Here is a 23,786-nt window from a genome sequence, read left to right as displayed (position 1 = left end):
CCATCTCAAAAAAATAAAATAAGAAAACCTATCTACGCACCAGCAGTAGTTCTAGTACCCCCCATGGGAATGATGCCTCCCAGTGTGCCCAGTTTAAAAGGCACCAGAGCGAAGCTCTCTGTAGACGAGCAAGAAACGAGGTTGGCACGTGGGAGCTGTCAGGAAAAAGGGGTCTGCCCAGAGCTGGTTCCAGAAGTCTAAGGGGTCCCGACACTGAAGGCCCCTCCCTACCTTTGGTGTCTTCATCCTCAATGGTGGTGTTGGTGCTCTCTGAGGATTCCTGCCAAAGAGAATACAGGAGATGGTGAGGCCTGCCTGGGAGCGGGACGAGGCATGGCCAGGCGCTGGCTGCCTGGTGACGCGGCTGGTTTCTGTGAGCCTCACAGGCTCTGCCTTCCAGATGCTGTCCTGAAAACCCTGTCAGATTCTCCAGCCTCAAGACGGGGAGGGCCCAGCTGAGCAGGTGGCCAGGGGCCGGGTGGGGGAAAGGGATGGCTGCAAGGAGAACCCTGGCCTTTCTGGAAGGGCTAAGGGGGATCCTGGGTCCTTTCTGCTCGAGGGGGTGAAGAAGGGGTGGGGAGGAGCAGAGAGACACCATGGCGGCCGCAGAGTGGGGAGGAACATACACTGGCAGGGGAGGAAGAGATAGAGAGGGAGGCCCAGTGTGAGAGAGAGTGGGCTCTTCAGAGGGGAGAAAAACCACACGACTGAGTGAGACAGTGATGGAACCAGAAGAGGGAGGTGGGCCACCATGCCACCACCGGACCCTAGACAGAGGCAGGGCTGGTGGCTCCCCTACCACCGGCGGGCCTGGTAGCCTTACACCAGCTCAAGAGGAGCCTCCGTGGCACCTACTACTTTGGCCAAAGCAAGCCCCACCCTCGCCGCAATTGGCACAAACCAAGCCTGAGATGAATTCTAGAGCAGAGGGGCAGGGAGAAGCGAGAAGCCAAGGTCTGGACATAGGACTGGGTTCAGATCCACCTTCATACCCGAGGAGGGTCTCAGGTCTGCTGTCAGCCTGCTGGTCTGGGCCGTGGAGTTGGAGGTGTCAACAGAAACACGCAAACAACACACACACACAACACACATATTGTCACACAAGGCACACGTACCAAGCACGCCCTGAGCACCCTCTCCCCGCCCCAGGTTCCCAGTGCAGCCTGCAGGAGGGAGGCAGGAGCAAGGGTTCGAGGCCCAGCATTTACCGGCGTTAGGAGACGGCAGACACTCACCATTAACTGAACGCTGGAACTGGACTTTCTTTTCTGGAAAAACAAGGAGAAGAGATGGGACAGGAAAAGACACAGCGTGAAAACGGCAGGGAGCAGAGGAACGACAGGGGAGGTTTGGGAGGAGGATGGGCCTCGGGGTCATCCTCTGTAGTCCTTTGTCGGCTTGGCATCGGGACAAGGAGTCACGGAGTCAAGGCCACCAGCAACAGTTGACCTGGCAGGGCCAGTCCTCGGCCTGAAGCTCTGGGTCCTCATGCACACTGCCTGGGTCTAGCGATCTAACAGCCAAGCTCATGGCCAAGCCTCCCTGGGACCAGGGCTACCCACCCTGCCTAACTCTGATGGCAAAAGCCAATCCTGGCTCTGGATGCCAGTCACCAGAGGCCTCCAGAATCCAATGCTCTTGAAGGACAAAGGGTGCTCAGGCCTGGAGGTGAGGGCCAATGTCTTCTCCTAGGCTCCCCGTGCATCTCGGCTAGGAGGACCTCATTCCCAATTGACTGTCACAGTCACTTGGGAAACTTGTTACAATAAACAGAATCAGGTCCCCTCTGAGGAGTTTGATAACTAGGTCTGGGGTGTGGCCTGAGCATCTCCATTTTAAACAGTATCTTCAGGTGATGCCAAAGCAGGGCCAAGCATGGGAGCCAGTCCTGTAAGTAGCCTTTGCAATCCAGCTTGCATTCACAACCTCCTGGTGGCTGGCCTATTCCACCCCTTTATGCTGATGGAGAAACTGAGGTTCAGCCAGAAGTGGAGCTGAGTCTAGAACTTGAGTCTTTTGGCCCTGCCATTCAGCCTACACTAGCATTTTGGGGATTTGTAGCATCCCCTATATTGGCTATGGTACCAAGAGAAGGAGAGGGGGACAAATGTAAATTACCTTCTCCTTCCCTCAGCTCTCCAAGCCAGGAGTCTTAAAGACTCCCATTCACAGGAGATGGTAGGTGAAGACTGACCCTTGCATTGCACAGATGAGAAACTGAGGCCCAGAGAGGTGCAGTGGCCTGCCCAAGGCCTCATGGCAAGCCACTAGCAGAGCTGAGGCTAGAACCCAGGCCCTGCATTCAGGCTCTTTCCTCTGTCCAGGTCTCCAGGCACCCACAGTCAGACCCCTCTCCAAAGGCTCATCCTATTCTAGATGCCCTTACACCAGACAGGCCAGGAGGCCCCTCTCCCTGCTGCAAAGAAGGGACTCGAGGAGCCCACAGGGCAGGCCTTTGCCATGGGAGGCGCTGGATATGCCTTGAGGGTCTCAGGTCTAATTCTGGGTTTCTGACTCCAAGATCCAGTGAGCTCCCCAAAATCCTGGGCCAGGCCCCTGGGTTATTCTCATCTTCCGATAGGACTTCTTCCCTCCTCCATCCAAGGGAGTGAAGGAGTCTGAGCTACAAAGAGGTGGTTGGGCCAGGAGTGGCCTTTGAACTCAAGGCCCTGTGCCTTCCATCTGGGGCCTCCACAGAGGGGACAGGGTGGCTCACTGGGCACTTCCAATGCCCATGTGCTCACAGGAGCATAAATGCTCACAGACTCTGCATTTTCCCCAGCTGGGCTGGATGATGTGGCTTCCACGGTCAGCAGCCTGCAGTCAGCCCCTCATCTCCCCGACTCCCTTCCCGTCTCCTCCCTCCTCTCCTCCTTCCTCTTTTCTTCCTCTCTTCCCCTCTCTCCTTCCCTCTCTCCCCCTCTCTCCTTCCCTCTCTCCTCCTTCCTCTTTTCTTCCTCTCTTCTCTTCCCCTCCCCTCCTCTCTCTTTTACTCCATTTCCTGGCCCTCCCCTCTCCTTCTTCTCTTTCTTCCTCTCCTCTCCTCCTCCCTCTTTTCTTCCACTCTTCTCTCCCCTCCTCTTCCCTCTCCTCTCCCCTCTCCTCTGCCTCCTTCCTCTCTTCCTTCTTCTCCTTTTCCTCTCCTCTCTTCTCCTGTCCTCTCCTCTCCTCCCCTCTCCTCCTTCCTCTTTTCTTCCTCTCTTCTCTCCCTTCCTCTTCCCTTTCCTCAACTCCTCCTCCTTCCTCTCTTCCTTCTTTTCCTCTTTTCTCCCCTCCCCTCTCTTTTCTTCCTCTCTTCTCTTCTCCTTTCCTCTTCCCTCTCCTCTCCTCCTCCTCTCTCTCTTCCTTCTTCCCCTCTTTCCTCCACTCCCTTCCCCTCTCCCCTGGTTGTCCTCCCTCCCTGGCTGAAGCCAGGCCAGGCACAGAATGGGGAAGGGGCCAGGCCCCACACAGCTCAGCTGTCAGCAGAAACCTGAGGAGCCGCGCAGGGGCCAGGAGGTTCCAGGCGGGACACGAGGAGGAAACACAGAGCAGAGACTGCATCAGATTCGGACGCACAGTGACAGGATGGGACATGGGGAGAGAGGTCACGATGCACAATGGGACACCAACAGGGGCAGTGAGTGGGGCTGAGGGGAGTGAGCAGTCGGCCCTCCTCCTAGAAGTCCAGGCCTGGGGTGGCCAGGAGGGGGACGTTGCTTCTTGGTGATAGAAAGACTTGACTTCCCTGAATCACAAACGATGATGCTAATAATCTCGTATTGATCAGCACTTTAGTTTGATTTAAAGGGACTTTCACTGAAAGTAGAAATCTCCCTCTTTCACCAAAAGTAGAAACCGCATCTCTTAGAACCACATGTGGAAGCATGGTTCTAAGATTAGCAAGGATGATAGAAACAGTATGGTCAAAATTAGCCTTGAAAAGCCCTTCAAGGCCCATAAAGTACAATGTAGCATCACATCTCTGCCATTCCTGCAGTGCTGGAGCCAATCACTGCCTCTTCAGTTAAGCCCCGGATGAAATGGGGTTTGTCTCCAGCTGCCCATCGGTAGGAGGAACGTGTGCCTCCCTACTGGGCTGAAGATGAGACAGTTGAAGGAGCCTGTGATGTGGTTCCATCCACCAGGCCCTTCTGGTGTGACCCTCTCACCAGCCCCCTGCAAAGAACTGCTGTGCTCCCCTGGAACAGGCAACAGAATCGCGGGCCTGGGTCACCCAGGGGGAGAACGGTAGGGCCCAGACTCGAACCCATGGCTTCTTGACTTGCGATCCAGTTTCAATCATACTGAAAATGCACCTGGACCCCCAGCTCCGCCGTTCTCCCCACACTCCTTCCGGGAGCAAGACATGGCAGGCCAGGCTCCCCAAATCCTGGGCCAGTCCCCCAGGTTATTCTCATCTTCCAATAGGACTTCTTCTCTCCTCCATCCAAGGGAGTGAAGGAGGCTGAGCTACAAAGAGATGGTTGAGCCAGGAGTGGCCTTTGAGCTCCTCTTCTTCCACACCCAGGCCACCCTGAGAAGTCTGTCCTGCGCCGCAGGAAGCAGTGACGCTTTGTTCAGCTGTGCCCACTGGAAAGCCTGCAGTGGCCAGCAGAGCCCCCACCATGCTGTGAGCTGTCCTTGCCGTCTGGCAGCTTCTGCCTCCTGGCCTTGCCCTAAAAGAGCTAATTAGCATTTCTTCCCAAGAACCAGCCTGATGGAGGCCTCTCCTGACCCCTTGCCCAGCTTCTACCAGGGCCACATCCAAGAGCCAAGCAGACCAGGGCAGCTTCTCTCTCTACCTCCTTCTCCTCTAGTTACCTGGGCCACAACCCACCAGTGTCTCCGGTCTCTACCCCCACATCCCCCAAATCGGAGCTAGGGAGTCTGCTTTCCCCAGGGGGCCCAGCACCCCTAGCTCAGCGTCTCCACACAGGGGTCAGAGAGGGCCCCAGCTGCGCTAAAGCTGGCAGCTCCCACATTGCACATCCCTCTGTTACCCCTACACATAGAGGGGTGGGGGGCTGGCTCAGGGTTAACCCAAAACAGCAGGCAAGCCAAAATTCAATGCCAGATTCCATTAGAGGATTTGGAATGAGTGCCGGTTAACTTTATAAATTAAGTCGGCTTTAGATCTGTGGTTTTCAAATATTCTTGAGAAAACTTTGTTTTCAAGAGAAATCTTACCCAAAAGTCTAATATATAAAATAGAGGAAAGATAATAGTGCCTAGCATCTCATGAGTGTGTATTGCTTACCAGCACCATGCTAAGCTCTCAACGTGCATTATATTAGTTAATCCTCACCAATAGCCTTAGGAGGTGGAGATCTCTTTTAACCTCATTGCATGAATGAAGAAGCACAGGCTCAGGGAATATAAATACCCAGCCAAGGTCTAGTTGCAGGCAAGCCCAAGGGCTCTCTTCACCGTGGTTATGTTCTGGTTGAAGTGGGTATGAGAAGCCCAGAACCATTTAACCTGGCATCCCCCTTCCTCACCACATCCCACGGCACCCCATCCACTGCCAGAGGTGCCTCCCCAGTCAGTACCTTTGGGATCTAAAGAGTTCAATTTGAAAACCACCGTCTTGGACTAATAACCAAATAATTATGTATTTCTCTAGCACCCAAGATGAGAAGGGAGAATGATTAGATAGGATTTTATTGCCTTTTTTGTTTGTTTTTAAAGCTGCAATCTTGGAAATGATCATCAAATCCACACCCCACTCATTGTACTTAGGGGAAAATTCAAGCTGGGAGGAGAAGGCTAAGGGCAGAGGGGAGACCCAATCCTGGCCTTGGACATCTAGCCCAGACTCCCTCCCATGCAACCTTGACAGACCAAAACCAGCGGCCAGAGACCATAAATGCCTCCTTAAACAAAGCCATCAAGCCACCAGCACACCTGGCTGTATTCATACAGCATCTCACACCTTCCAATGTCCTGGGCACACCCCAGTCCTGGGGCCCTAGCCAGGCAGGGCTCTGAGCCCAGAAAAAGGCAGGGTCTCAAGAGAGGATAAGATCGAGTGGCAGAGGAGGAGGGAACTGCAGAGAGCAGGGGACCAGGCCCCAGAGAGCAGAGGGAGAAGAGAGAAGAGATGGGAAGGAAGACCGCAGGATGTGGAGGGACCGCAGAGTAACTCGGGCTCTAGGGGTGGGACAGGGCAGGCCCTTGGAGCCGGGAGGGGATTTTGGCACTGAACCAGCACCAGCAAGCCTTGGTGGGAGGGGGCACCTTGGAACCCAAAGCCTAGAGGAATGGCTGTCCATCCTCCATGAGCTTTCTGGGTGGAACTAAGGTGTACAGTGGGGCAGGGGCCCGATCCAGCCCACGCAGGCAGGACAGAGGTCACCCCTCATGACCATTTCTGTCCTCTCCTTGCACCCTCTCTTGCACACCAGCTCTCCAGCCCTGGAGAACCACAGAAATCTCCTTCTGACCTGCCCCTTTCCTTGCGCCTGCCCCAGCCCCAGCACACCTGTCACTTCCACCCTCCTCCAGTGCCCCCTCTCCCATCTGCCCCCAACAGTCATGGCGCGACGGTGGGCACCAAAGCCTAGGTCGTGGGGTCTGGAGACAGCCTGGCCACAAATGTGGCCCACGTCTGCCCAGGACACCATCAGCAAGGCTCAGGTCTTGCTCCAGGCCTGAAAGCCGGTCTCTGTTGGCAGAAACGCTGCCAGAGCCAAGCCCTGCCAGGCTCCTGGAGGGGCTTACCTTCACGCCATCGCTCTTCTTGTTTCCCCCACTCTTCCCTCCTGTGGAGGAGAAAAAGTAGAGGGTTAACAACACCAGGCAGGGCACCAGGGCCCACAGGGCGAGGAAGAGCAGCATCCACACGCAGCCGGAGGGCAGACCGCAGGAAGCAGAGCCGGCCCAGCGATCCTGGGGGAGGCCTCCTCCTCCTCCTCCTCCTCCTCCTCCTCCTCCCTCCTTGGAGGCCCAGGGACTGCCAGTCGCCCACTTCGGGGGGGGCCTGGGTTCCCCGCCTTCTCAGCAATCTCAAGCGTAACCCTCTGGCTTCATGGGTTGAGGGAGGTGTCCAACATGTCCCAGGACTGTGGGCTGCTGTTTCAGCCCGGGGATTCCCTCTGAATCCCCGTCACCACCGTGCTGGCGGTGGCCAACCCGAGGCCTGGCTGCCTGGCCCCAGGCTGGACACGCCCTCCCCACCCTGGCCCTCTCTAATTTTAGCCCCATGCTGCTGCGGAGGTCATGTGTCAGCCCTGCCTACTCACTCCGGACAGCTGCAGGCTGCGTCTTGCCGGTGACAAGAAGCAGATGCCCCCACTGGGGCCCACCCTGCCAAAGCATCCATCCCCTGCCTCTCTCCTCAGGCCATATAGGCCTCCCCAACCTCAGACTCCAGAGCCCCATGTTGGCACTGGCTATGGCCCGGATGGCAGGGACAAGCAGAGCAACAGCTCTTTGGGGGCCTCCCCTGCCGTCATTTCCCCTTACCACCCTCCTCACCTCCTGGCCAGAGCCCTGGAAGTAGGCATCAGCCAGGAAATGGCCTGAATGTCCAGCCCTGCCCACAGGCATCCGGCTGCTTCAGACTTAAGCAAATACCTTAAACAAAACAAGGTATCTGTGAAGTACTTAGCATAGCACTTGACCCATATGCCACACATGCTCAGGAAATGGTAGCCATGATAAGACTTCTCCTGGTGGCCTTGAGAGGGGGAGTTGGGAGGAGGGTCATATGAGCCACTGATGCCCAGGGGCTCTGAGGCATGGGGCTCATGGCAGGTCACCTTCCCAGTCATCCCCACATTTCCACCTATGACCCCTTCCAGGCTCTCATTCCAAGTTCCCTACTTGCAAACCAAGGCAGGGGCCACCTCTGGATCCCGAAGCTGACAGGAATGGCTGTCCATTCACCACAGGCTTTGGGGGTTTGGACTGGATGTGCAGTGGGGCAGGGGGAGTGCTTTCTCCTTGAGCCTCAAGGTGGATGCCCCTCTCAGCTCCAGCCTACTGTCACAGGATCGTGGGTCCAGTGAGGCCACAGCGTCTAATTTTCAAGAGACGACAGCAATCTGGGGTTTTCTATGAAATTTCCTAATTTTTAAGTGTTAGAAACTCATTCGAAAAAATTTTTAAAACACCCCCACCTCCACAAAGCACATCAAGAGATTCAATCCAGCTCAGAGGCCGCCATTTTGTGAGCTCAGGACTAGAGTTCTCTAGGGTGCTTCAGTTGTTAAAAAAAGACTCTGACTCTCTGGGTAGCTCATCTTTCAGTTTACGGAATGGCAGGATCCTTGTCCAGGGAGAGGGTGGGAAGGCAGTTTAACGAGGTGGGAAAAGCCCAGTCAGAAGTTCTAGTATCTGCCCACCTCTGGGTCTCACTCCTCCCAGCTGGTTACATGGGCAGGTGGACCCACTCAATGCAGCCAGCTGCCCCTTCTCAGAGCTGCCCTCTTGCTGTGGTGCTGGCCACAAATCTGCAGCAGCTTTCTTGGCTGGCCCCAGCCCCAGTCAGAGGGCCCCTCGGGTGAGCTTTGCTCTATCTGCTATCTATATCTCCTCTGCTGCCTGCCAGCGGCCTGCGCTCCCCAGAAGGAAGCCTCTGGCGGGCACTGGCCCCAGCCCTCTCTGATGTGCCAAGAGGAGCTTCTTGCTAAACCCTGACAATAATCCCTTCCCCTTCTCTCTGCAAAGCCACACGCCTCAGGTGATTGGGCACTCTCTGCCTTAACCAGCCCAGTTTGGCCAAGGGCCTGGGACGCTCCTGCCCTGGACTCCTTGGTGACCCAGCCCAGTTAAGGGCAGTTGCTCTGGGGTTGGTCAAACCTGTGCTGAATGCAGGCTCTGCCTCTCTAGCCATTCGACCTGGGACAAGTCAGAGCTCACCTTCCTGAGCTTCTGCTTCCTCATCCCAGAAATGGGGATGGCAGCATCCCCATCATCCCCTCTGCTGCCTTGTCATGAAGGCCACCTGAGTGGAAGCATGGGACTGCTTAGCACAGGGCTCCAATCATGGTGGGCAATATTGTTACTCCCTGGACCTCGCTCCACCCCACCTAGAACTCAGTCCCCTGCAATCAGAAGCCTTCCCCTCTAGGCGGCCCAGCCTGAGAACCCCAGCACTGCTGTAGGAGTGGGGAGCCAGACTAAATCTGTAACCAGTCCTGGTGGGCCCTGGGCTTGCTGACTTTTGACCTCTCTTCACTTCTGGGTACAGGCCGTGGCAGGTGAGCTAAGCCCTTAGTCACAGAGTCCTCTACAACTCCCTCTCCCCAGGCCCAGTGGCCTGGGGGCACCCAAATATCTGACAGGACGGTGCCCCCAACGAACTGGTGCAGGGTTTACTGGGGACCCTGAGGTCCTGCCACCTACCGGAGAAGTTCCTGGTGGCCAGCATCGTGGTGAGAATGGCTCCCTGCAAGAGATAAGAAGAGGGCAGTGGGAGAGGAGGCCGGAGTGAGGGGACACAGGGGGGACAGAGAGACAGGAGGGCCATGGGGAAGTAGAGGCAGGTGCTGCATTCAGAAAGGAAGCCAAAGCCTCTGCCCTGCCCCTCCATTTGTCCCAACCCCAACCCCAGCCCAGAGCCCATCCCTCGCCCCCTGGAGAAGTCAGGGTGAGCTAGGCTTTAGCCAGTACAGCTGCTGGGACAAGGCCATCCTAGGGGCAGATATTAATGGGCCCCTTGGCCTGGCCCAAGCTGATGAACTTGAGGGACACCTACCAGCAGAGGCTCCTGAAGATGATGGACTTTTCTTGCTTGGGCAACAACAGCAGACCTTGTGTCCCCCGACCCCTCTACCTCTTAGCCCTCTGCCCCGTGCTGAGAGCATCTTGCTCCAGGACTAGCTCATCCCTCCATGGCCCCTGGGCTCAGAGAATCCCAGGAGGATTTTCTCTTTTTTCTTTATTTCCAAGTTTTTGATTTTTTTTATATATATATATATATATATACACACACACTTAGATATATATATATATATATATACACTTATATCTATAAGTTCTAGGGTACATGTGCACAACGTGCAGGTTAGTTACATATGTATACATGTGCCATGTTGGTGTGCTGTACCCATTAACTCGTCCTTTACATTAGGTATATCTCCTAATGCTATCCCTCCCCGCTCCTCCCACCCCACAACAGGCCCCGGAGTGTGATGTTCCCCTTCCTGTGTCCAGGTGTTCTCATTGTTCAATTCCCACCTATGAGTGAGAACAAGCGGTGTTTGGTTTTTTGTCCTTGCGATAGTTTGCTGAGAATGATGGTTTCCAGCTTCATCCATGTCCCTACAAAGGACATGAACTCATCATTTTTTATGGCTGCATAGTATTCCACAGTGTATATGTGCCACATTTTCTTAATCCAGTCTATCATTGTTGGACATTTGGGTTGGTTCCAAGTCTTTGCTATGGTGAGTAGTGCCACAATAAACATACGTGTGCATATGTCTTTATAGCAGCATGATTTATATTCCTTTGAATCCCAGGAGGATTCTCAATGTAGAGAAAGCCTCTTCCATCAACAAGCAGGCTGGGGGCTAATGGCCCCTTTGGTTCCAGACCCATCTGATTCAGACCTGACTTGACACTGTCTGAATCCCACTGCTTATGATGTTAAGAATCCCCGATTCTGATATTTTGAGACTTCCTCTGTGACACAGCTTCCACTGCAGGATGGGGATTGGACTCAGTTCTCCTGGCATCACGGTGGCCACCACCCCTTGGTCTGTGTCCCCATCCTGAGCCTCCACTCCAGGCCTGGGAGCAGCAGATAAGGAGGATCCACAGAGCTGGGGCCTCCGCCTCTTCCCTCATCATCCCCAGCGTGCTGACAACTCCTCTGTTCCACTGGCCAGGGGCCCCTCAGTGCCTGGCAAATGCCAGGCCAGGAGCTGTCACCACCCTGAAAGCACACAGAACCTGCAAGAGTGTGAAGCTGTGGGCCCACCTGGGTCCCACTGAGCTTCCTCGGGGCCACGATCACTGTCTGAGTGCCTCAGCCATTCCTCCACAGTACTTGGCAGCTGGGGCCCCTCCCTGACCAGGGTCTCATGTTCAGTCACGTCTCACCCCCAAAAGCGCTCCCCAGCCACTCTGAACCACTTGTGGTGCCCCTAAGGGGTCAGGCGCACTTCCAAACTTCTGCACAGGCTGTTTCCTCTGTCTGGAACACGTTCCGATTCTTTTTGTTTGTTTGTTTGTTTGTTTTGAGAGAGTCTCTCTGTGTTACTCAGGCTGGAGTGCAATGGCATGATCTCGCTCACTGAAACCTCCGCCTCCCAGGTTCAAGCAATTCTCCTGCCTCAGCCTCCTGAGTAGCTGGGATTACAGGCATGTGCCACCATGCCTGGCTAATTTTTGTATTTTTAGTAGAGACGGGGTTTCACCCCATTGGCCAGGCTGGTCTCGAACTCCTGACCTCAGGTGATCTGCCCACCTCAGCCTCCCAAAGTGTTGGGATTACAGGCATGAGTCACCGTGCCCGGCCACACTTTCCCATTCTGACTCTAACTTGGCTAATACCTGCTTATCCTCCAAGGTCTCAGCTTAAACGCCCCTGGCTCCAGACCCAGAATACCATTGTCTTGCTGCATTCTCCCACCATCTTGAGGCTTCCCCAGGCATGGCATTCACCACTGCCCCGTAACGCCCCAGGAACTTGTCTGTCCTCTCCACTAGAGCAAGGGCTCAGTCATTCACCGCTCACTCCCCAAGCCCAGACTGCGGTCCAGTATGCAGTAGGTGTTCAATAAATGCTTATTGAATCAATGAAGGAAAGAACTAGTGAGCGAGTCTCCTGGCCTCTGTGGAGACCCAAGCAGAGCTAGTCCCATGGCCAGGACTGTGGAGGGTGAGGACCTGTTACCTTCAGTTTCCTCCTGGCGTTGAACTTCTTCAGGCAGTCCACGGTCTCCTGTCTGTGCATGCAGGACGCCACGGTGGAGCGGTGCTGGAGGAAGTAGGGGAGAGGGCTGTGAGTGGAAGGCAGGCTGGAAGACAGGCCCACCCAAGGGTACCCTTCAGCAGGGCATCTTAATGGAGGTGTGGTTGACGTCTTGGGGAGAACGATTCATTGCTCTAGGGGATGTTTCAGGGTGTTTAGCATCCTGGCACCAGGCATTCAATGCCAGTAGCACTGTCAGTTGTATGCCAACCCAGAACACTCACTCCTCGTTTCCACATTACCCCTGAGAACCACAGCAGGGGCAGCCTCTTGGATTAAGCCCTCTCGGCCCCATGGGCCAGGGGAAGGGCCAGAACTCTGTGGGGGCCTGGATCATGAGGTCTGGAGGGGCTCCTGGGAGAGGTCCTGCTGAGGGAGGCTCACCGAGATCCAGGGGTGCTTAAGGGCTTCGGCAGCTGTGATGCGTTTGGATGGGTTAATGGTCAGCATCTTATTGATCAGATCCTTGGCTTCTGGGGTGACGGTGTCCCATTCCGGCGATGGGAACTGGAAGGGGCAGAGAGGCCAGGTTTGCCCAGCCTGCCCCAGGCCACCCCTGCGATCCCCCAGCCCCTGACTGGCAGGGGAGCAGGCAGGGGTCCTACTGCCCATCCACTTGGACATCCACACCAGGAGGAGTTGGGGCTCCTCACTGCAGGGGAGGGGCAGGGCCCTCTGGCCCCATACAAATCAGAACACAGCGGAGGGAAAGGAGGCCTCCCTCCAACCATCATTCTGAGACTGTGCCTTATTTGGAGAGCAGCTGGCCAGTGGCTTTAGCCCAGACTTCAGAATCAAAAGGCCTGGGTTCAAGTCCTGGCTCTGCCTCCTGGGCTGTGTAACCTGGGTAAGTCACATGACCCCTTGAGCTATCTCTAGAGATGTTGTGAGAATTAAATACAATATAAAACATACAGCACAGAGCTTAATAGCTATCTGCATAAAAGCAATGTAGCTTGGTAGTTAGAAGCATGGATGGTAGAGCCAGACTGCCTGGTTCAAATACCAACTCTACCATTTCTTAGCTGGGTGATTTGGGCAGTTACTTGACCTCTCTGTATCTCAGCTTCTCTATATGTAAAATGGGAATAATAACAGCACCTATGTCATAGATTGGTGTGAGGATTAAATGTAATAATATGTGTAAAACATTCAAAAGAGTGCTATAGAATTGTTAGCTATTATTATCATTATTATTATTATTATTATTATTTGTATATATGAGAGGGAAAGAGAGAAATCCTGGCTTGGGAGGCGCCTCTCCCCTACTCCTCACTCCAGGTGCTGCTTCTTGCCTTCTGGGGCCCCACAGGATAAATCTCCAATCATTAGGCACAGCATGGTAACCACCTGGCCCTGGTCAGGCTTCATGCTCCCCTGGGGTTCACCCCGTGCCAGAACTAGAGAGTGGCTTGGCGCTGGCTTTCATTGGAAGGGCACCAGAGGAAGATGGGGGCCAAAGAGAGGAGCAACACTCACATCATAGGCGCCAGCTTTGATCTGCTGGTACAGGCGGTGCTGGTCCTCATCCCAGAACGGGGGGTACCCGACCAGCAGGATGTACAGGATGACCCCTGGAGAGAGGACCAGAGAACCTTCAGCCCCCTGTGGGGAGGAGACATGGCGGGAGGGGAGTGATGGGAAAGGAGAAAGGGGAGCCCAGAGGCCGGGGTGCAGCCAGGGGCACAAAAGGGCCTTAGGATGAACTCACCACAAGCCCACAGGTCCACAGGCTTCCCGTATGGGTCCTTCCGCAGCACTTCTGGGGAGAGGTATCCAGGAGTCCCTGCAAACCCTGCTCCCAGACACACAGACAGGCAGACACATACACAGAGGTTGTCTCGTAAGTAACCTGGAGCAAGATCCTGCTGGAAGAGGGGATGAGGATTGCTCTGGAGCTGAGGAAAACAGCCCCTGCCCCTCAGGTGCACTTGGGCTCGTATTATGCAACCCCAGTCGGCTCAAGACATAAGCCTGATGAGCCAGCAAAGCCTCTAGATCAGATCGACAACTACCTAGCACACCTGTCACCACTTCCCACTTCAGAGCCAGTAGTAATCAGTCACAGAGCTCCTTCCTACTGGGTCCTGACTCAGGATCATAAGCTTCTCAGCACCACTCTTCCAGGAGCCACTAGCGATCCATTGTTGGTGGCTTCAAGATGAAATGCACCTGCCATGTCAGCTCCAGGCTGAGAGCTAAGCCCACTCTGCACCCCCTTGTTGGAGTTGGTCATGGGATGTCGGGAGGCCTGTCCTAGCTGACTTTGTCCCTTGGGTAAATCTCTTTATCTTCTAGTCCTTGTTTCCTCATCTGTCAAATGAAGGATTAGGGATTCCTATCTTAAGTGCCTCCCAGGGTTGTTGAGAGGGTCAATTCAAATAATGGACACCCGAGGTATTCTAACAAGTAATTTTAAGAATAGTTACAAGTTACTGAGTGTATATGCTAAGCACTGGGCTGAGCACTTCATATGCCTGGTCACATTTAATCCTGGCACCACTCCTGAGGAACACACAATTATTATTCCCATTTTACAGATGAGGAACGAAGGCACAGAGAGGTGAAGTGACTTAGCCAAAGTCACATACCTCATAAGTAGCAGAGTTGGGATTTGAACCCAGAACTCTGGTTCTTAACCATGGTTCAATATTGCCCACTAAAAAGTACTCCCAGGTAGCTGAAAGAGACTCAGTTACACCAAAATCACAAAGCAGGCTGGATCATCTGAGTTAAGTCCTCGTCTACCCCTTTTAAACTTTCTTGACTTTCTGCAAGTTTTCTGCCAGTTTTTTCCTCATCTATAAAATCAGGTAATAATCTCAAGCACCTGCACTATTAGGGCAGCTCTGTGGAAACTTCCCTAAGGCCTTCAACCACAGGGAGCCCTTTGGGGAGGAGAGATGGCAGAGGGGAGTGACAGGAAAGAAGAGAGGGGGGCCCCAGGGAGCCCTGTGGAAGCCCATAGGGTCCCATGCCTGAACCCTGGGGACACAGATAGGTGCTGCCCACTGGCTCAGAGGCGGGGTGGGACAGGGCCTCTGCTCTACCAGCCCCAGCTGGCCCAACAGCATCTCCAGCCATACCCACACAGGCAGGGTGTTCCCAGAGGCTTATGTGTCAACACAAATGGGTGCTGACCCCCAATGCTTCTGCCAGCCCACCCCACTTACCAAACCATGCCTGCTGCTCCCCCTCCACCTCTATGGCCAGGCCAAAGTCTGCCAGCTTCACTGCGGCACCCTTGAGCTTGGAGGCCAGCAACAGATTCTCAGGCTTGTCAGGACCAGAGAAGAGGGAGGAAGGGGAGGAAAGCGCCAAGAGACAGTCAGCAGATTCAGAGCCTCACCTCTGGGGGCCTGGGCTCACAGGAAGAACAGCCCGGCCCTCCGGGGCCCCTGCTTTCATCTCCAGCCCCGCCTCAGGCTCCTGAGTCTCAGTCCCCAGAGAGGGGCTATCCAATGGCAAGACCTCCATCTGCTACAACAGAAAGGCCCTTTGTCCAACAGCCACTCCTCCCTCCCCACTTCAAGGTCTGGGGCTGGGCTGAGGTGAGAGCGGGGTAGTACATTCACCACCACAATAAAGCAGCAGCAGTAGCAGCAGCAGCAGCATTGATTGTGCCCCTACTATATGCCAGCTGCTGGGTTAAGTGTTCTGCGTGCATCATCTCATGTATCAACAACCCTTTTGGGTAGGTATTATTACCTACATCTTCCACAGTGGCCTTCTTACACCCCTTGAAACAGTCCATCTTGTTTCCACCTCAGGGCCTTTGCACCTCCTGTTTTCCTCCTCTAATTTTTTCTCCCCCAAGCTTCACAAGGCTGGCACCTTTACTTTGTCCAGCCCTCAGTCTCATGTCACCCTATGGAGGAGGCCATCCAAGGTTACTCTATCTAGAGCGGAAGCCCTCAGGCATCCTGTGTCTTTGCTCCTGTTGTTACCTTCACAGATCTCATCACAATTTGCAGTATTTTCTCCCATCTGTCTATGTGCTTGTTTATCATCTGTCAGCCCTGGGGAATGTGAGTTCCTTATCTGTCCTGTTCACCACTGTATCACCAGCACCTAGGTTGGGGGGCCACATAGCAGGCACTTAATAAGTATTTGTCATGTATATAAAGATGAGAAAACTGAAGCTCAGAGAGGTTAAGTGACTTGGCCAAGATCATGCAGCTGGTAAGGGATAGAGCCAGAATCGAGGCAAAGTCTGACTATATCTTAACTGCTCTAGGCTGAAAGATGATGAAGCTTATATATGGGGCCAGAAGCTGACTTGGGAAGGTCCCACACCTGGCCTCTGGGCACCAAGGCTGCTGCTTTGCACTGGCTCAGCCTCCAGAATTCCTCCACTTCCTGCTGGTCCCTTCACCCTGAGACTCAGGATGGAGGGGCGCTAAGACTGTGGGCTTGCTTAGATAGTCCCAGTTTCTGATCCCAGTGCTGCCCACCTCTATGCCATGACATGTGGGCAAATTATTTCACTTCTCTGAGCTTTAGTTTCCTCTGAGAAAAATGCTTACCTTATGGGGCGGTGCATGGATTAACTGAGATAATCTGTGTAAGCACTTCGCTGTGGCCTACAGTAAGTGCTTGGTAAATGTTAGTACTTCTATTTTCTGCTTGGGGAGGGGCTCAGAGTCTCTGAAGACTGTTGGTTTTGAGTCCTCCTCTGATCCCCTTCCCAGTGGGACTTCCGAAGGGTCCCACCTGTGACCTTTCACTGTCTAAAGCTAGGCTGGACCCAAACAAATATAGCTCCCTCCGCCTGGCTCAAAGGACTCCTTTGTCCTCTGGGGACAATGTTCCTAACATGTCCTGGGTCTCGGTAGCCGTCCTGCCCTGATTTGATGAATGTGCCACTAATTATTGTATCCAGAGTGGCCTAAATTTGGGCTGCCTCTCCTCCTTCCTCCTCCAGTGCAGGGGCTGCAGCTATAATGGGAACAGGCCCTCTGGGAGAGCTGCCCTGCAGTCTGGCTGGAGACCCTCTTGGAGTGCACACTCATCTCATCTAGACTGAGCCACAGGGAGCTTGCCTAGGGCTCAGGAGAGAAGCCATGGCCTGCCCAGGACAGTCAGAGAGGGGCAGGGGCTCTCTTCAGAGCATTGTGCCCCAAAGAGGGACCCAGACCAGTGGAAGCACGCCCAGGGAGGGTGCCCAGGATGAGGCTGGCCTGGAAATCACATTCCGGGAGGACTGTGGCAGGGGTGGGTACACCCTGCAGGGGACTTAGCAGCTACAACAAAGCTGCTGGAGTCCCTCTGGGGCTCTTCCAAGCTGGAGGTTTGGTCTCTGTGTGGTTCCAAATGGCAGAACTAAGGTTCAGGGCAAAGCCCCTCCAGCAGGGAAGAGCGTTCCCCAGTGGTGCAAGGGGCTACCCCAAGGGAAGTGAGTTTGCCATCACTGAAGAATAAAAAGCAGAGGTTTGATGGACATCTGGCAGGGTCACCATAGAAGGGGCTGCAGAGGAAGCAGGAGCTGGATAGAGTGACCTTTTGGCACCAGACTCCCAAGGTCACAGGATCTGGGGTTAGAAGGCCAGAGTTCCCCCACCCTAGCTAAGGACAATTGAACTGCATGTTCTTGGGCAAATTGCTTGAACTCTTAAGCCTTAGTTTCCTGCTCTGCAAAATGGAGACAATATGAACTACCAGCCACTGATACTATGAGGATCAGCAGCGGAGATCCATGAAGTCCCTGCTGAAGGAGCAAGGCCGTTCAGCTGGTGCCAGTCCTAGACTCTGCAATCTCCTTCAGGTAAAAGGAAGGAGAACTGCACGGGCCTAGAGTCTGGTTTTTCTTCTCCCCTGGCCTGCCAGAGATGCAGGAACAAGACTAAGAATGCATCTGTATACCAGGCCCTGTGCTATCTCATTTCATATCCTCACCAACCCTATGCAGAGGTTGCTATGGCAACCCCTATTGTAAAGAATCTGAGCCTCAGGAAGGTCATGCTACTAAAGGCTGCATGGCTAGAAAGTGGCCTGATTGAGATTCGGACCCAGCCTGCCTTCTTCCCCACCCACCATAGCCAGTCATGACAGTATAACTGCAGCTCACCCGTCCTGGCACAAAGCATGTGGACTGGGAGTTGGAAGAGCAGGGGCCCAAACACAGATGCTCTACCTTCCTGAGCTCAGTTTCCTCATCTGAAGAGTGGGGAAAATAATCTCACCCACCCCACCTTCCAGCCTAACACAGAGAAATTAAAGGGATTCTGATAATGTCCGGCTCTGCAGGAGTAGGGACGTGCAGAGGAGAGAGGGGCTTCCGGGGTGAGCCACACCCACAGCGGGTTGCTCACCTTCAGGTCCCGGTGCACCACCCCCATCTGGTGGCAGTGCAGCACAGCCTCCAGGATCTGCTGGATACAGTGACTAGGGAGAGAGAGAGGAAGGGGTCATGGTGGTGTGAGCACAGGCCTCCCCTGAGAAGCTGACAGCAGGCAAGAGTGCCCTGTCCCCGGGTGCCATTGCCAGGCAGCACCTGACACTCACCTGGCATCCGCCTCACTGTAATACTCCCGGGCCACGATATCTTCAAATAGTTCCCCACCAGTGACCCTGGGGAGACAGGCATGGAATCACCCTCCGATAGAGGCGACAGGTGCTGCCTCATCTGGAGGAGTCTCCAGGAAGCTAAGGATGGGGCCCAGGGACCTCAGGACCTCAGCCACAAAAGGAGGGGCCCCAGGGTCACGGGGGTGTCCCCTGCTGCAATGCCCTTCCTGTCTTCCAGAGCACCCCTCCATTGACTCCAGTCCCCTCTCCTCCTTCATCCCCGGCCCTTCTTCCCACCTAACCCAGGCTGGAGTCAGGAGGTTAGGGACACTCAGAGCACATCACTAGGCTCATCAGGAAGCCTATGGCCTCCCCCATGATCAGTATCTCAAGGGCTATTTTTTATCGATGAGACTGGCCCCATCACTGATTTTCATTGGCATACCAGGAACTACTGTGGCCTATCATTTCATTATTGCTTCTCTTTGAATCAACACTCTTCAAAAAAAAATTAAACATATTCCAGAAGGAAACTTTATATTGCCACTGAAAATGGAAAACCAGCATCACTGGCCACAAATAGAAGAGAAGCAAAAATAAATATAGGATGAAAGCTAAAAGTGTTTGTTGGTGTTTTAGGAAAGTCAGCTTGCACTGCTTGGGTGGCAGGCCCACCACATTTGGGGAAACTCTGGACCACAAGAGGGAATTCAGCCCAAGAGGTCCAGTGAGGCCATCACTGATTACGCTGCCCCAACACCCTTGGTGCATCCCAGGGCGGGGCCAAACTCACAGGTCGAAGATCAGGTAGTGGTGTCCCTCCTCTGAGATGCTGTCATGTAGTCGGACTGTGGGCGGGGCAAGGCAGTTGGTTACAGCGGGACACACTGCTGCACAGGCCCGCCCTCCCTTTCTCCCCTCCCGTGTATATCCAACACCCCACTCTCCCAGGCAGTCACTGAGTACACACCAGGTGCCAGGTGCTTTGACAAGCGCCGGTGAAAAAGGGCTCACTGCATTGAGTCTGAATAGGCCTCAGGCATTACTGAAAGAGGGCTGGGCTTCAACATGAAAGATGCCTGTTTAGGTCAGAGTTTAGCGTCCTCCCCTCTCCAAAACCCTGTTTGGTTGCTGGACAGGCCCAAGTCATGGAAAGCCTGTGGCTCCAATCTCTGCCACTTACTAGCCGCGTGACTCCTGGCAAGTTGCTAGGCCTTTCTGAGCCTCTCTTTCCTTGCCCGGACAATGAAAATGAAACTCCTGGACTTGCAGGCTTGTTATGAGAGTTCCAGGAGGCATGCAGTTGGTGCTCACTCAGTGCTGCCTGAGCTAATATCCTGCTCTGCTCCCAAGTCTGAGGAGATAAGGGAGCATGGAGGCCAGAGGCAGGAGTGATAGGGTCCCTGCGTTCTGGCATGCTGAGGAGCTGCCATCTCTTCACACTCCATTTACCCAGAACAGAGGCAAAGCTCCCAGGAGCCCAGGGCTCCCAGCATGCACCCCTGAGCTATTAGAAGGAAGGGCCTGAGTCCTGGGGCTGACTCTGGGGCCGAATCCTGTCAGTCAAGAGCAAGTTCTCACAGGACAGGGCTCACATCCTTCCCTGCACCACAGCCTAAAAATGTCCATGCAGGGGCGTGCTGGCTCAGTGAATGACGATTCATCTGCACAATGGAAAATGGCACAGCTGCTAAAATAATGCGGCAGTTATGTATCTACTGGTTCAGAGTCATCTCCAAATTATGTTGCTTGGTGAAAAAGCCAAGTGCAAAACAGTATGCGTAGTACTTTTTTAAAGGATGTATTTAAGTTTATATATGGCATAAGTCTCTCTGGAAGAATACCGAGAAGCAGGCACTGGGGGTGCCTCTGGGGAGGGGAATTGGGGGAGTTGGGTCATGAGAGGAGACTCACTTTTCACTATGAATCCTAGTGCCATCTGAATATTTGCCATGTGCATATATTTCTGACTCAATATTGCGTCCCCTGAATTGTTTATGGCTCTCATATTTGCACATAAAGTTTGGAGAGAGGCAGGCATCAGATACCCCAGAGCTGGTGCCAGTAGGGAGAGGTGGATGGGCACCAGGGATGAAGAGGGAAGGGGCACAGATTAAAATGAAAATTTAGGCTGGGAGAGGTGGCTCACGCCTGTAATCCCAGCACTTTGGGAGGCCGAAGCAGGTGGATCGCCTGAGGTCAGGAGTTTGAGACCAGCCTGGCCAAAATGGCGAAACCCCATCTCTACTAAAAATACAAAAATTAGCTGGGCATGGTGGCACATGCTTATAATCCCAGCTACTCCAGAGGCTGAGGCAGGATAATTGCTTGAGCCCAGGAGGTGGAGGTTGCAGTGAGCCAAGATCGTGCCACTGCACTCCAGCCTGAGCGACAAAGCAAGACTCCTTCTCAAAGAAATAAAAACTAAAATAAAATAAGATAAAATAAAATGAAATAAAAATTTAGGCTAGGTGCAGTGGCTCACCCTGTAATCCCAGCACTATGGGAGGCTGAGGCGGGTGGATCACTTGAGCTTAGCAGTTCAAGACCAACCTGGGCAACATGACGAAACCCCGTCTCTACAAACAATACAAAAATTAGTTGACCATGGTGGCACAGGCACTTGTCGTCCCAGCTACTTGGGAAGCTAAGGTGGGAGGGTTGTTTGAGCCCAGGAGGTGGAGGTTGCAGTGAGCCAAGATTGCCCCACTGCATTCCAGCCTGGATAATAGAGTGAGAATGTCTCAAAATAATCATAATAATAATAAAATGAAATTTTAAAACATTCTTTAATGATGACATATATTTATAAATAATGACTAAAAGATGTTTTAAATATATTCTAAAGCAAAATCTTAAAGGCACAAGTAATTCTGCTTTAATTCCTTTCAACATTTTATTATAAAAAATTCAGGCAGGGCACGGTGGCTCATGCCTGTAATCCCAGCACTTTGGGAGGCCGAGGCGGGTGGAACACGAGATCAGGAGATCGAGACCATCCTGGCTAACACAGTGAAACTCCATCTCTACTAAAAATACAAAACAAAATTAGCCAGGCGTGGTGGTGGGCACCTGTAGTCCCAGCTACTCGGGAGGCTGAGGCAGGAGAATGGCGTGAACCCAGGAGGCAGAGCTTGCAGTGAGTCGAGATCGCACCACTGCACTCCAGCCTGGGTGACACGGTGAGACTCTGTCTCCAAAAAAAAAAAAAAAAAAAAAAGTGTCAATGTGTATTTAACTGTACTTTTGGTGTGTAGAATCTGGCAGTTCTATACCTGGGCCCTGCCCAGAAGCCCTTTGGTAAGTTGGTGCATCCAAACCCCACGTGCTGGAGTGCGGGATGCTAACAGCACCTGAATCCCTGACTCAGGCTCTGTTTCCAGGGAACCTGAACTGAGATGATATATGTAAGTACACAGTCCTTGAGAAGGCACATATATCATATATCATATGGTAGCATATACCATTAAATGTTAATTCTAGATGTGAGGTTATAGGAGATACTTTAAAAAGTATTTGTCTTCTCATTTGTCTGCAATAAACTTGTATTGTTAGTGTATCAAGGTAAAGTTTTGCAAAAGACTCTTCCCTCTCCCTGCCTTCCTCCACGTGATCTCTGGGGAGTGAATCCTCTCCTATTCTTTCTGGTGGGCCATGGTCTCTAACTTCCTTTTCCTGAGTGTAAGGAGCTCTGAGAAGCCAAGCTGCAGCTAGAATCATCTCAGAAAGGGCTTTTAGAAGCACAGGCTTTGGAAGGAGCCCCAAGAAGACCGGGGTCCCAGATCTACCCTCTGACCCGGGGCCTCAGCCTCTTTAGAGAATGTCCTCAGGTCTCAGGGAAATGGACAGAATTGAGGCAGGTTTTCTCCAGAGCTGACTCTCACTCAGATGGTGACTTTGTGTTGACAGTAAGAGGCTACCCCTCTGAGCAGCTGGGCAAGGGGCACATGGGTTGGAATTCAGCCCCTACTTTTGCAGTGCACCACACACGTGATGGTAGTAGAGTTGGCTTCAGTCCCTGAGGTCAAGTCACACCTCAGAGCCCAGGAGACAGGATTTCTTGTTTCAGGGCTGTTTTCATACACAAAGCCTCCCCTTCCATCAGTGGAGGCTGCCTGAGGAACGACTCAGCCGGAGCCCAAGATTCAAGGGCCATAGGCTATCATCATGGTCCTGTCTCCTGGTGGAGTGACTGACGTGTCTGTGCCCATTGAGTCATTCTGTCACTTTTGACTGTTTAAAATATTGTCATAGAACAAACAAATCTGTAACCTAGCTTTTTATTTATGTAGCTTGATTCATGCACTTCTGGCATGCCTGTGATTTTCCAACAGTGTATTTTTTTCTTGGAGGTTGAAGGACAGTACTTGTTCTCTTATTTGCATGTCCCCCTGACACCACATTTGTGATATCCACTTGGGAAGCTAAATAGAAGGACTAGGAACAAGGGCTCTGGAGTCAGGCTTGCTGAGTTCATCTCCCAGATCCACTTCTTACAAGCTATGTAGCTATGGGCAAATGACTTAACCTCTCTGAGCCTCCCTTCCAAACAGTAATGCTAATACCGTTGGACTGCTGTGGTCATTAATGTGATGATTCCTATAAACCACTTAGCACAGCACCTGGCACTAGGAAGAGTTCGATAAATGGAGATATTGTCATCTTCATCACTGACCTACCATACTTCCCTTCCCCACCACAAATCACCTACTAAACTTTCAGGTTGTCCCTAGCACAGTCCAAGTCCCCTGTGCCTTGGGGTGGCCTTCTGGCGTCTCCCTCATCTGCAGGTGGTGATGGTACAGACAGCAGGTTACCGACCTCTCCCAAGAAGGATCTGGGAGGTAAATGCTTTGTGCGCAACACAGTTGGACTGACCTGTGCTGAGCCTCACTGACCTGGTCCCCTGGGGACTGGGCTGACCTGGGACCTCACTGACCTGGTCCCCTGGGGACTGGGCAGTCGCCACACAGAAGCAGCGACCAGTAGTAACCTTGTCTAGATTGGCCAAGCAGGCTGAACAGGACTCAGTCCAGTTTCTTTAGGCACAAGCTCACCTTTCGGGTTTTGAGCCCACATCTGTACCTCTTTGCACGTCTTTGGGAAGATTACAATTTTGAAGGAAGATACTTGGAGGATCAGGAAAGTGCACCCTCCAAGGAACCTTCCAGCCCTGACAGCAGCTCAAAGCTCCTCTGGGGTCTTCCCGTGCTGGATGCTCAGCTCTGCTTTCCAGTCCTGCCTGCGCATCACCACCATCCCCACTCCCATCCCCCATCCTCACTTCTCCTGCACATTCTCAGTGCCTAGCAGAGACCTTGGCATGGGGTGGGTCTACGATGCACCTGACATCAGGTGAATGAAGGAAGGAGTA

General features: G+C 53.3%; 1 protein-coding gene across 3 annotated transcripts in view; it reads right to left on the bottom strand.

Annotated features, from left to right (window-relative positions):
• The window catches only part of CAMK2A (calcium/calmodulin dependent protein kinase II alpha), a 70,110-nt gene that overhangs the window by 18,852 nt on the left and 27,472 nt on the right, over positions 1–23,786 (bottom strand). For 2 of the 3 annotated variants that reach the window (XR_004033086.1, XM_030826617.1), the window contains exons 4-15: positions 19,206–19,260; positions 18,410–18,475; positions 18,217–18,289; positions 15,079–15,181; positions 13,617–13,700; positions 13,385–13,479; positions 12,290–12,412; positions 11,828–11,911; positions 9,331–9,373; positions 6,703–6,743; positions 1,236–1,268; positions 232–280 (exon numbers count right to left, since the gene is read on the bottom strand). Coding sequence is in view for 2 of the 3 variants with exons in the window: in XM_030826617.1 (XP_030682477.1) it covers positions 232–280; positions 1,236–1,268; positions 6,703–6,743; positions 9,331–9,373; positions 11,828–11,911; positions 12,290–12,412; positions 13,385–13,479; positions 13,617–13,700; positions 15,079–15,181; positions 18,217–18,289; positions 18,410–18,475; positions 19,206–19,260 (849 nt within the window). In the remaining variant the exon portion in view is untranslated. The remainder of the gene's footprint in view (positions 1–231; positions 281–1,235; positions 1,269–6,702; positions 6,744–9,330; positions 9,374–11,827; positions 11,912–12,289; positions 12,413–13,384; positions 13,480–13,616; positions 13,701–15,078; positions 15,182–18,216; positions 18,290–18,409; positions 18,476–19,205; positions 19,261–23,786) is intronic. The other variant, XM_030826624.1, reaches the window with a different exon arrangement.

Source organism: Nomascus leucogenys, chromosome 2 (assembly GCF_006542625.1).
Source record: "Nomascus leucogenys isolate Asia chromosome 2, Asia_NLE_v1, whole genome shotgun sequence".
NCBI lineage: Eukaryota > Metazoa > Chordata > Mammalia > Primates > Hylobatidae > Nomascus > Nomascus leucogenys.
The sequence above is the reverse complement of the archived record's forward strand: the minus strand, read 5'-3'. Positions and strand labels throughout refer to the sequence as shown.